Source organism: Cotesia glomerata, linkage group LG9, assembly GCF_020080835.1.
Source record: "Cotesia glomerata isolate CgM1 linkage group LG9, MPM_Cglom_v2.3, whole genome shotgun sequence".
Classification (NCBI taxonomy): Eukaryota; Metazoa; Arthropoda; class Insecta; order Hymenoptera; family Braconidae; genus Cotesia; species Cotesia glomerata.
In genome coordinates, this window is record NC_058166.1 from 4,180,319 (window position 1) to 4,194,087 (window position 13,769).

Here is a 13,769-nt window from a genome sequence, read left to right on the forward strand (position 1 = left end):
TTTATAAATAATTATTTTTTATTAGCTTCACTTGTATGTCAGTTTGTCAGTATGTCAGTATGTAACTCTCCGTGGGTAATTTGCGCGCCTGAATATTTTTGATAATCAACAAATAATAGTTTAAAAAAACTAAAAAATCACGCTTTTATAAATAAACCAAACTAAAAAGTAAAAATAAATAATAGTTTAAAAAACTAAACACGCTTTTATAGAAAACCAAACTAAAAAATAGAAAATAAATTTAAATTAAGAATAGTGTTAAAAATTTCAATAAATATAAATTAATAATAGTGTAAATAAAAAAAAATGTATTTTATTTAAAAAAAAGCGTGGGGTGCTTTTTAAGATATTATCAAAATGATAATCACTCTACTCATATCTGTCAATAAAATATTTATAACTATTGACACCATGCACCTCACGCTTTTTTTTAAATAAAATACATTTTTTTTATTTACACTATTATTAATTTATATTTATTGAAATTTTTAACACTATTCTTAATTTAAATTTATTTTCTATTTTTTAGTTTGGTTTTCTATAAAAAGCGTGTTTTTAGTTTTTTTAAACTATTATTTTTAAGATCTTAAACGTGACACAAACCAAGACTATTTTTAGACTCTTTTAAGATGCCAAAAAAAAATTCCAAAAGCAGATTTTTGAAAATTTGGTTCTCGAATTTGTTGTGAAAATTAATTTTTAGATGATTTTACGACTTTTTAAGTGCAATATTTTTGCGTAAGATGTTTATAAATTGAATTTAAAATTGTTAAAAAATTATCATCCGACAATTTTAAGACTTTTTTAAAACGTTCCGTTTTAATGTTCCGGGGCTCTGTCGCTGTTAGCTCATCTTAAAATAGTCTCTAAATTTTTTTTTAGACTAATTTAAGATCATTTTAAGACAGTTTAAAGACGCTCCATAATAATTTTTCGGAGCTGTCATTGTGATATCACCTTAAAATAGCCTAGAAATTTTTTAATAATTTAAAAAAAATTTTTAAGACTGTTTCAAAATTTTTTCCATTTGATTTTAAGATTTTTTTAAGACTATTTTAAGATTTTTTAAAGACTATTTAAAGACGCTCTATAATTATGTTCTGGAGCTCTGTCGTCAAATTTTTTTTGTCTATTTTACGATTTTTTTAAGACTTTAAAAATTATTTTAAGACTATCTTAAAATCTTATCTTAAGACTATCTTAAAATCTTAAAATAGTCTTAAAAAAATCATCAAAAAATTTTCAGACTATATCAAGATGATATCACAGCGACAGCTCCGAAAAATTATTATAGAGCGTCGTTAAATAGTCTTAAAATGATCTTAAAAGAGTCTAAAAAAAATTCTTAGACTATTTTAAGATAAACTCACAGCAACAGAGCTTCGGAACATAATTATGGAGCGTCTTTAAATAGTTTTTAAAAAATTTTTTAATAGTCTGAAAAAAATCTTAAAATAGTCTTAAAAAAATTATTAAAAAATTTCTAGGCTATTTTAAGGTGATATCACAATGACGGCTCCGGAAAATTATTATGGAGCATCTTTAAATTGTCATAAAATGATCTTAAATTAGTCTTAAAAAAAAATTTAGAGACTATTTTAAGATGAGCTAACAGTGACAGAGCCCCGGAACATTAAAACGGAACGTTTTAAAAAAGTCTTAAAATTGTCGGATAATAATTTTTTAACAATTTTAAATTCAATTTAAAAACATCTTACTCAAAAATATTCCAGTTAGAAAGTCGTAAAATCGTCTAAAAAATTTCTCTAAAAATTATTTTTCACAACAAATTCGAGAACCAAATTTTCAAAAATCTGCTCTTGGAATTTTTTTTTTTTTTGACGTCTTAAAAGAGTCTTAAAAAAGTCTTGGTTTGTGTCACGTTTAAGATCTTAAACAAACGACAATTTTAAGACGATTTTTTTTAAACCGGTATGAAATTAGAACTAAAAATATTTTTTAAAAATTGCACTTATAGTTTTTCAATTTTTTTACAAATGAAAATTTTTTTTTTGTAATGATTTTTTCAATAAAAAAAAATTCTAAAAATTTCTAGATGTCAGCTAACTTAATTTTTATAATTATTTGTAGAATAAAATTAATAAAAAATTGTTTTAGTTCTAATTTAATCAATTAAACAAAATCAAATAATAAAAAATGTCAGCTAACTTTATTATTATAAAACATGACAGATATATGTTAATTTAAATATAATTTCTTATCTATAATTATCCGTCAGTGGAATTGCTCGTAAATAATAATTTTGAATTAAATTTTTATTGAATTATTTTGTAAATTTAGCAGCGCTCTAAAAAATTAAGAACATTTCAACAGACAATTTTACACGTTGCAGAAATAACTATTATTAAATATGATCAAAAATATCACTGTGTAATTTTTGATGAACTAGTAATCTAATCTAGTACTTACGTATATTATTTTAGACTTCGATTAATTGAAAAGTTAGTTGTAAGCTATATATCGCTCTACTGAAAATAAATAACTCAATAAAAATTCAATTAGCACACTGGATATGAGATACCCGAAGGTAAGTTCAAATTTAGACAATATTTTTATAATTTTATCGGCAAAATTTATTCACATTAAACGTTAAAAATTTTTTTTTTTGCAGTTAAATAATTATAAATGAAATTTTTTAGAAAATTTCACCTTTAGAATTGAAAAAAAAAAAATACAAGTCCAATTTTTAAAAAATATTTCTTTAATAATTTTTAATTCTTTACCATGCGTGTTATAACAAAAAATGAAAATTAAATTTGCCGACATCTCAAAATTTTTGTAATTTTTTTTATTAAAAAAAATATTAAAAGAAAAAATTTCACATGTAGAAAATTTAAAAAACTATGCGTGCAATTTTTTAAAAATATGTTTTTACTTCTAATTTAATTAATAAAAAAAAGTCAAAAATTTTTGTTCTTTATATTATTAAAAGAATAAGAAAAATTTTCTGTCCAGGATAATCATACGATAGAATCGGTTTTTTTAGTGAAATTTAGTGTCATTTAAAAGGTCTTGATATGAATTTGTGCCTTTTCAAGGTTTCATATCATTCTCACCGATAGTCAATTTATGATGATAAGTATTTAGGCTGCATTCGAAAATGCTCTATCTCTAGATACATAATTAAGAAATGACCTTGTGTCTTGTGAACGATTGACATTTTTAAAGATATAAGCTCATCCTGATGTTACACTCATCGAGACCTTTCATTTGAGTACCCACATCAATTTTTCATATATTTTAAATATTATATATATATATATATATATATATATATATATATATATATATATATATATATTAAAAGTGCATGTGGGTACTCAAACGAAAGCTCTTGATGAGTGTAACATCAAGATGAGCTTCTATTATTAAAAATGTCAATATTTAAGAAAGTACAATGCAATTTAACAAATTTCTTGTGAACTATTGATATTTTTTAAGATATAAGCTCACCCCAACATTACACTCATCAAGACCTTTCATTTAAGTACCCACATTAGTTTATCATACATTCATATATTTATATATACATATATATATATGTATATATGAAAAATATATGAAAAGTGCATGTGGGTACTCAAATGAAAGCTCTTGATGTGTGTAACATCGAGATGAACTTATTATATCTTTAAAAATGTCAATATTTAAAAAAGCACAGTGTAATTTAACAAAAGTTATTATTAAATAAAGGAAAATTTTATTTATTTATAGTTCACAAGTCACGGCAGTCACATAGTGACTGCAAGGTTGCTAGTAACAATAAATTTATAATGAAAAAAATTTCAAAAATTTATGAGTAGAATTTTTTTATATATATTTTTTTTTTTCTAATAATTTATGTTATAAAAATTATCAAACAAATTTTAAGACCAAAGTGCTCGCGGATTAATAAAAAAAAAAATAAGAATTTATTTTTTAAAATTATTTTTACTTACAAATTTATTATAAAAACGTTATAAAATAAAATTTTTAATTATAAATAAAAAAATTAAGTATATTTAATAAAAAAAAAAAAAAATAGATATAATAACAAAAAATTATAGTGCAAAATAAATTATAAGCTCATATAATATTACTATTAATTTTCTATACTTACAATTTATATTTCTTTTTATAAACTATTTATAATTCTTTGAATAATTAAGTTTTTAAATTTCATTTACGAAGCTTAATTATTCATCTAGACTGTCTACGAGTTACAAAAGCTAAATATGTACCAAACTCCCTAGTGATATTTAATTAATTTCTGTTGCTCTAATTTCTGTTGGGGTTGTCGATGATTCATTAATATCATCATCAATTTTCCTTATCCTCTGTAACTCAGTGATACGTGATCTATAACAAATTATTGAGTTAAATAATAATAATTAAAAAAATTATAATATTTAATAATACCTCATCTGTGATTCCTGTGATTCGCGTTCTTTCTTACGACTTTGCAGGGCTCTGAACGCAACACAAATTATTATCATTATAATCGGAATTAAACAACCTAATATTATACCAGTCGTAACACCAGCTTGTCGTGAACTATATTCCTGGTGACCTATTGTATAATATTCATTAATATTATTCATTTATAAGTGGTACCTATAATATCTAATTATAATATATTTAAGAGGGGAATGAAAATTTCACAAATGCATTAAGAAATTTCCATTCCACAATAATTAGCATTTTTTATTTTTTTTGTCATTAATATCCATTAGTTTATCAATAATACTCTACTTTGTGGAATAGAAAATTTCCGTAGCATATATTTAAATATAAAAAATTTTCTTTATTATTAAAAAAATGTTTTACAAAAAAAATACAATTAAATTTATAATATTATTATGATTACAAAATTATTAAAAATATTTCTATTCCACAGAGTAAAAAAAAGCTCAAAGGGTCATTCTGGTTTGTAACTTAAAAAAAAAATTTTTTTTTAAATATTTTTCGAAAGTACATGTATGTAAAAGTATTGTGATGTTCGAGTGGAAGAAAATCAAATTTTTGAAAGAGCTGAAGAAATTTTTTATGGTGCCAGTGTCACTGATTTTCTTTGCTTAGGATTTTTTTTTAATTAAGAAAACTTTAAGGGGGAATTCTGGTCTAGGAATTTGAAAAAATTAATTTTTTTTTCATATTTTCAAAGCTTAAGAGGGAACACCACTGTGACGATCGAAAAAAACAGATCATCTGAAAATAGAAACCCAAATTGCTTTTTAATCAATAAGGATGTAGTTATCGTCGCAAGTACGGAATTTAAAAAATTTTTATTTTAAGGTAGTACCCTCGCCAAAGTCGTTTTCTTAGGATTTTTTTTTAATTTTGGCAGATTAATGTTCATATAATTCTGCGTCGATTGGCGCAATTTGAGAATTTTTGACCAACTAGTTTCCGAGATATTTAATTTCAAAGTTTGAGTTTTGAACGCTCTTATACATTACAGTATACGGGATATCGAAAAATTTACCTACAAACATTTTTATATCTTAGAAACTTTTCTTAGGATCTTTTTAAAAAACTAGAGTAACGTTAACTAACAACTTAACAATTTAAAAAAAAAAAATTAATTGATAATTACCACACAGTTTCAGAGATATTTATTAATAAGTAATGAAAAATTTACCAGACTTTAACCGAGGAGGGGATACGTTAATAAAGCTGTGGCAACAGCGCAAGTTTTGTGAGCCGCGAAAGAAGTATGAGATGCGCATGCGCTGACAAATTTGAAAAGTTTAATTTACGTTAGGTGTAATATTATAGTTATTAATTTTATTTATTTAAAAAAAAACTATGATTATTTTATGAAAATGAGTATTTTTTTATGATACTAAAGTTAGTCGACATTTTTAATTTTTTGATTTTTTTTTTAATAATTAAATAAGAAAAAAAAAATTTTTTTTTATATTGTATTTACAGTTTTTGAAGTTTTTTTCAAGTGAAATTTTTTTTTATTTTTTTGTAATCATTTTTTCAATAAAAAAAATTTATAAAAATTTTTAAATGTCGGCTGAATTAATTTTAATTTTTTTTTATATTTATTAAAAATTCAAAAAGTTAACAATTTTAATATAATAATATATATTAATCTTTCATAAGTTATAAAAATAATAGTCAGATGAAATAATAAAAAATACTTAAATTTAAAATTAGTTAATACATATAAACACAAAAATTTAATTACTTATTTTTCTGAAAAAACAAAACAATATTGTCAATTATTTTTTTTCTATTTGTTATTTGTATAGTTATTTGCATATGTGCTAGAGATTTCTGTCGTTTTTCAAGGACTTTTTTTCATGAATCGTCTTTTATAAGTCGATTTTTCAGACATTGTTACTATATTTCCAAATAAATGTTAGTAAATAAATAAATAAACGCATGTATCAAAACAGAAGTTAGTCTACAGTTGATCCAAAACACTACAGTATCACCACTATAAAATATATTGACGCTCACGCAGTGTTGCCAGACTTTTCAAACGATCAGTTTCTCGTTTGTGATTGGTTGAAATAAGTACATAAACAGCAAAAAGTTTTAGGCTTGTCAATAATGACTATTCGGTATGTGTACCGTACACTCTAGCATAAACTTTTGACGACGGAAGTCGCAAGGGTAATACCTTAAAGATTTTTTTAGCCGGGTTAAAACAAAAAAAAATAGTAAGAATAGTGAGAAAATTTTCAATTAGTTGCCATTTTTTTTTAAATTAAAATTTTTAAAATTACGTATGTGCAATGATAACTACATCCTTACTGATTAAAAGGCAATCTAGGTTTTTATTTTCAGATGATCCGTTTTTGAGTTATCGAACCGACCATGGAGGGGGAAATTTTCTCCAGGGCTCGACGAGATTGTTAATAACTTTGTAATAATTAAATATTATTTAATAAAAATTTAGGGTAATAATCTTTAATGTACCCTTAATAAAATAATAAAAATCCGATCCCCAGATTCCTTTATTTTCTCTGTCAAAAAAATTTCCGAAAATCACCTCTTTTTTTCGATCATCACAGTGGTGTTCCCCCTTAACTTTTTAAAAATATGTCTTTAGGATTTTAGAAAATTCAAATTATTTTCGAAGAAATGGTTGTTTTGTTGACGCGACATCCAAACTAGCCCGGCCGGAACTGGACTGCTAGAAACTTTACGCGAAACTTTAAACGCATTTTTCTTAAAACTGTCTTTTTTAAAGCGATACCCACGATTTCTCAAGTTCTACTGAACCGAATTACTTGAAATTTGGTGCAAGTCTTCTTTATAAATTTTTCTATCGCATGAACTATCCTCATACCCAAATTTAAATATTTACTATTTTTAAAAAATCTGGATAACTCAAAAAAAGTGGAACGAAAATTAATTTTTTTTTTTTAAGGCAGTAGCCATTTTGTGAAAATTTTTTTTTTTCAACTTTTTTTTAGTTAGTGCAGTAGCGGTATTACTCTAAATTAATAATCTTTTTTTTCCAAGATTGCTAGGAGGGTTGGAATCATGGGTATGGTCGCGTGAAAATTTTTTGAAATCCCCACTTTAATAGCTGCACAGAAAAAAAAGTTCACTTGAGCCAAGAAAATATTTTTCTTCCTAATTATTTTCTAGAGCGAAAAAAAATTTTTTTTTGACACAAGAAATTTTGCTTATTACAACTAAATTAATTCTCTTGCTTTAAGAAATACGAATCTTAATCCAAGAAAATTGATTTAAGTCAAGAAAATCTTCTTGTTTTGAGAAAATTCAGCCTCTTGCTCCAAAAAATTTTGTTCTTGATAGAAGTAAATTTTCTTGTCTTGAGAAAATTTCTCTTTTGCTCCAAAAAATTAAATATTTCGATAGAAGTAAATTTTCATTAATATTTTTATTGATTAACATGTCAAATGGGAAGATCAAATAATATTGAATCATTTTTTTTTCACTCAATATGTATAATTGCACGCTAAAATAATATAAAATAGGTATCAAATATTCGAGAGAAAAATTTTCTCAAGGTGAGAAAATTTTTTTCTCAGCTAAAGTAGGTGGCGCTGCTTCCCTAAAGTATCCAAAAATCTTGATTAAATATAAAAATTTATTGTATCAAGTATTTATGATGATTCGAATTAAGAAAAAATTACTTCCACCAAGAATAAAATTTAAAGAAAAATTTTTACTTCGGCCAACACAACTTCGGTCTTTTTTCAAGCATCCGAAAATTTTCTTGAGCCAAGAATTTTGTTTTCCAGTCAAGAAATTTTTCTTTCTGTGTGCTAACTTTTTGAATTTTGAATTTTTGAATTTTTTTTTCTCAGTAATCTTGAAATATTAATAAATATCTTCTAAAAAAATGAATAGGAAAAATATTGATTGCTTTTTTTTACTTAAAAAATTACCTCCAATTCAAGCTTCTAAACCAGAATACTCCCTTAAACGCGTTTATCTCAGAACTATGTTTTTCTTGTTTACGTAAATGATATCTCCGGAACCACTGACCCGATCTTAATGAAATTCAAACCACATATTCTATATAGTAGTAGCTATTGCATCAGCTATAACTAAATCAAAATTTTGATTTTTACTTTTTTTTCAGGACTAAAAACAGTGAAAAAAAGCTTCATTTTTCAATTTCCTTTTAAATGTCCGTCATTTTGTTATTTATCAACAAATATTAATTAATCTCCATCGCTCGTGCAATGCCTACTTATATATTGAAGGTAAATAATTTTGGTTTTTGTTTTTTAGATGAGCCGTTATCAAGTTATCATGTAGGTCAGCGACATACCAACTGTTGAAGTCGCTCCGTTCATTCGTTATTTATTCAAATAAAAAATAGAAAAAAAATAAATTTAGATATTTTTAGTATTATTGAAGAGTGTATTTGTTGAGCTGGATAAATTTTATGTTAGTATCTATAATAGTTTCTGTGTAAAAAAATCATGAAGATCATGAACCAGAATGACCCCTTAATTAAACTAAAATAATTTTCAATTAATTAATCAAATAAATCGATTTATTTCTAAACATCGCTCTCTTTACTGGGACTGGCAGTTTTTCTATTATCTGTGGAATCTTCACCACTAACTAAACTAGGTTCTTTAAGGTCCCAATCTTTGTCTTCAAATTCAATGTCGGGTCTATTGGGTAATGGTTCGTGTGTGTGATAAACCCTGTCATAACTTCTGCGTTTCCATGCACTTGTGTTAGTAATTGTACTCGAGTCACTAGTCGGTGTAACCGGTGAAATTGGCCTATCACGTGGTATCACTGATCGCGTAAATGAGTCATTATCAAGTGCAGATCGTTCGGAAAAACGCCACGATTTCGTAGAACTTCCTTGGTTTGAATTTTTTTTAAGGCAAACGAATACTGCGGCCATTAAAGCTATGGCTGGAATTAATACCGCGCTTATGATACCCATCGTCGTCCAGGCTGTTCGTTGTGAATACTCGATCTGACCTATATGTTTTACGGTTTTTTAAATTTATTTTCTATATCGCGTGCCAAAAGGTAAAAGAATGCATTAGTTTTTTTTATCGCCAATCGACTGGTAGACATATATTCGACGTATAAAAATCAAATATTGATTTTCGAAAGCTAAAAGCGCGTACGTCTTTAATGATGCGCTCTTTTAGTTTTGAATATTTGAAAATTTTATGATCTAAAGCTAAAAGGGCCTTTAAATTTTTTTTCTAAGCCTTTTATTAAAATGCTTTATCAAAAGCCTGAAATTTGAAAAAATGCTGTCAAAGAGGCGCATTCTAACTATAAACTTTTTTAAAATTAAAATTAGAAATATTTTTAGAAAAATGACAAAATATACATGATTGTATTAATGTTGTTTATTTCAAAATTTTATATTCAGAAACTCACTAACTGCAAAACTAAACAATTGTTTTCGTTTTGCTCCTTTTTATAATAATTGAGCTTTGCATACACGGAAAGAAAAAGATTACACTTGATAATATTCTAGATTATACTCAGTGACATCTGTAGTGAAAAAAAATTTAAGATAGTAGCTAGTATAATCTAGATTATACTGAGTGATATCTGAATTATGCTCATTGTAATCTTCCATTTCCTCCAGTGAAATCTCAGATTATACCGCGTAAGATTCCACTGGATATAATCCGAGATTGTATCCCGTAGAATTTGGATTATATTCAGTAGAATCTTAGATTATACCCAGTGATATCTGCACCATTTTCTTTTTAGCGCCTGCGCGTGAAGTGCTGTTTACAATTTGTGAATTATAGTCAATCATCAGTATATTGAACATTAAAAAAATATAATCGGTGCATTAATTACTGTGTGAACATTTATATTTGGTGCTATGTAACAATATGTTTTATGGCTGTTATAATTACTGAAATTACAAGATATGTAAAAATAGTGTACAAGACGCGGAGATATCACTGGGTATAATCTAAGATTCTATTGAGTATAATCCAAATTCTGCAGGATACAATCTGGAATTATATCTAGTGAAATCTTGTTCGGTATAATCTGAGATTTTACTAGGGGAAATGGAAGATTACAATGAGTATAATCCAGATATCACTCAGTATAATCTGGATTATACTAATTACTATCTGAAATTTCTTTTCACTACAGATGTCACTGAGTATAATCTGGAATGTTATCTAGTGTAATATTGTTCTTTCCGTGTACTTGACAATTTTTTGGATCTAACTTTTCTTGTAAAACGATTTTTAAACATTTTAAATTAAAACTTAAATTTCTTTATGCGCCCTTTTAGCTTTAGGCACTTAGTACTTACTTGAAAGCTAAAAGCGCAAGTCTTGAAATCCGCCCTTTTAGCAAAAGATGCTCAACTTTTTTTTACAGACTAGAGTTTAATTTGCGCGCACAAGCGCGAGCCTGAATATAGAGTTTGCAACACATATTTTTCATGTTAATTTTATTACAGGATCTTTATGTTTTAAACGATTTCAAAACAAATGGCAAACAAAAATTTTTTCAGTACACCATTCTAGCACGAGTCCGTAATTACCTGTAGCGATGCAACCTTTTACCTTTTCACACGCGATATATTCATTCATCGTTTTATTATCAATTATAATTGATACTGTCGATTAAAATGAATATTCAAATAATTAACTACTGACATAATGAAATAATTGAAATTGACTTGCAAGGAGTTCCAATAATTCGGCTTTTAGCATAAGGTAAAAGCCCCAATATGATCATGTACCAGTATATGATCACTCCATGTATTTGTATACCTATATTTGTGAATAGAGTGATCATATACTGGTACGTGATCATCTATTGGGGCTTTTACCTTATAAGCTATTTATATTCAATAAAATGAAATACTTACGAAGACACTCAGTATACCCGTACTCAGAAATATCCCAGTGCCCGTCTGGCATGCATGTACGCCTTTGATCGCCTATCAGCACGAAGTCTTGATTGCATTCAAATGTAACTTTAGTACCAGGTATAAATAAGAAATTACTTTTACGTCCAAATCTTGGTGTCTCAAGTACTCCACAGGAAATAGCTATAAATAAATCCATTAATCATTGAAAGCTTCAAGACATTCAGATCAATAGCAATTTGCAGAAGATAAATTTAGTGTCTTTAAGGAGGTTCGAGAAAATCTAATGTGAAAAATAAATTCCAACTTTGAGCTTTGAAATTAAGTATACGTATAAATAAATACGTTATTTATCTAATCCCAAAAATTTAAAAAGATTCACCGTTTAGTAACTTAGATATTAAATTTCAAAGATCACATTTTTCATCTCCTTATACACGGGCTCTTATGGCGGACAAACTTTAGTCGAGACTTTAATTATTTTTTTCAATATTAACCTCCCAATTTTAACGAATAAAAAACTATACACAAGAAACTTGGATTATTGTAAAATATAAAAAAAATTTAATAATAATACATTACCGATATAATTTTTGAAATATTTAAAGTTTAATTTTATGTTTTTGACTGGTTTATCGTCAGCTATTTATTCGAATAAAGATTTGGCAACGCCGCGTCAACAGCTGAGAAAAAAGAAAAGGATAGAAATATAGATACAGAGAGATAAATATTTAACTCACACGCTCATGCACTTCTCTGTAATGGGTATAATCAAACGCGCTGTTGCCAAATCTGTTTATTTAATCCGGCAAGTAATAAATACGAGTCATTTTATTACTTTATTTTATTAAATAAGTAAAAATCATCAATTTTTAAAATGTTTAAATTATTTTAAATTAAAATAAAGAATTTTGACGAATATTGGGAAGACTGAAAGTAAAAAAAAAATTTTACATTATTATGACTCAACTTACGCTCGAACTTCCTTAAGAGAAAAATTTTTGAACCAAGAAAATAATTTTGAAAATTTTATTGTCTTAAGAAGGTTCGAGCGAATCTAATGTGAAAAATAAATTCCAACTTCGAGCTTTGAAATTAAGTATACGTATAAATAAATACGTTATTTATCTAATCCCAAAATTTTAAAAAGATTCACCGTTTAGTAACTTAGATATTAAATTTCAAAGATCACATTTTTCATCTCCTTATACACGGGCTCTTATGGCAGACAAACTTTAGTCGAGACTTTAATTATTTTTTTCAATATTAACCTCCCAATTTTAACGAATAAAAAACTATATACAAGAAACTTGGATTATTGTAAAATATAAAAAAAATTTAATAATAATACATTACCGATATAATTTTTGAAATATTTAAAGTTTAATTTTATGTTTTTGACTGGTTTATCGTCAGCTATTTATTCGAATAAAGATTTGGCAACGCCGCGTCAACAGCTGAGAAAAAAGAAAAGGATAGAAATATAGATACAGAGAGATAAATATTTAACTCACACGCTCATGCACTTCTCTGTAATGGGTATAATCAAACGCGCTGTTGCCAAATCTGTTTATTTAATCCGGCAAGTAATAAATACGAGTCATTTTATTACTTTATTTTAATAAATAAGTAAAAATCATCAATTTTTAAATTGTTTAAATTATTTTAAATTAAAATAAAGAATTTTGACGAATATTGGGAAGACTGAAAGTAAAAAAAAAATTTTACATTATTATGACTCAACTTACGCTCGAACTTCCTTAAGAGAAAAATTTTTGAACCAAGAAAATAATTTTGAAAATTTTATTGTCTTAAGAAGGTTCGAGCGAATCTAATGTGAAAAATAAATTCCAACTTCGAGCTTTGAAATTAAGTATACGGATAAATAAATACGTCATTTATATAATCCCAAAATTTTAAAAAGATTCACCGTTTAGTAACTTAGATATTAAATTTCAAAGATCACATTTTTCATCTCCTTATACACGGGCTGTTATGGCGGACAAACTTTAGTCGAGACTTTAATTATTTTTTTCAATATTAATCTCCCAATTTTAACGAATAAAAAACTATACATAAGAAACTTGGATTATTGTAAAATATAAAAAAAATTTAATAATAATACATTACCGATATAATTTTTGAAATATTTAAAGTTTAATTTTATGTTTTTGACTGGTTTATCGTCAGCTATTTATTCGAATAAAGATTTGACAACGTCGCGTCAACAGCTGAGAAAAAAGAAAAGGATAGAAATATAGATACAGAGAGAGAAATATTTAACTCACACACTCATGCACGTTTCTGTAATGAGTATAATCAAACGCGCTGTTGCCAAATCTGTTTATTCAATTCGGCAAGTAATAAATACGAAATTCATTTTATTACTTTACTTTATTAAATAAGTAAAAATCATTAATTATTAAATTGTTCTAACTAT

General features: G+C 25.9%; 1 protein-coding gene across 3 annotated transcripts in view; it reads right to left on the reverse strand.

The window, feature by feature from the left end:
- Nucleotides 1-4,128: 4,128 nt before the first annotated feature.
- The window catches only part of LOC123271214 (protein mesh), a 34,239-nt gene continuing 24,598 nt past the window's right edge, over nucleotides 4,129-13,769 (reverse strand). Inside the window, exons 14-16 of one of the 3 annotated variants that reach the window (XM_044737474.1) lie at nucleotides 11,330-11,512; nucleotides 4,420-4,570; nucleotides 4,129-4,359 (exon numbers count right to left, since the gene is read on the reverse strand). In XM_044737474.1, the coding sequence (XP_044593409.1) occupies nucleotides 4,260-4,359; nucleotides 4,420-4,570; nucleotides 11,330-11,512 (434 nt within the window). In that variant the 3' untranslated portion in view covers nucleotides 4,129-4,259. Of the gene's footprint in view, nucleotides 4,360-4,419; nucleotides 4,571-8,349; nucleotides 9,445-11,329; nucleotides 11,513-13,769 lie in introns of those variants that run through there. The other 2 variants (XM_044737473.1, XM_044737475.1) reach the window with 2 other exon arrangements.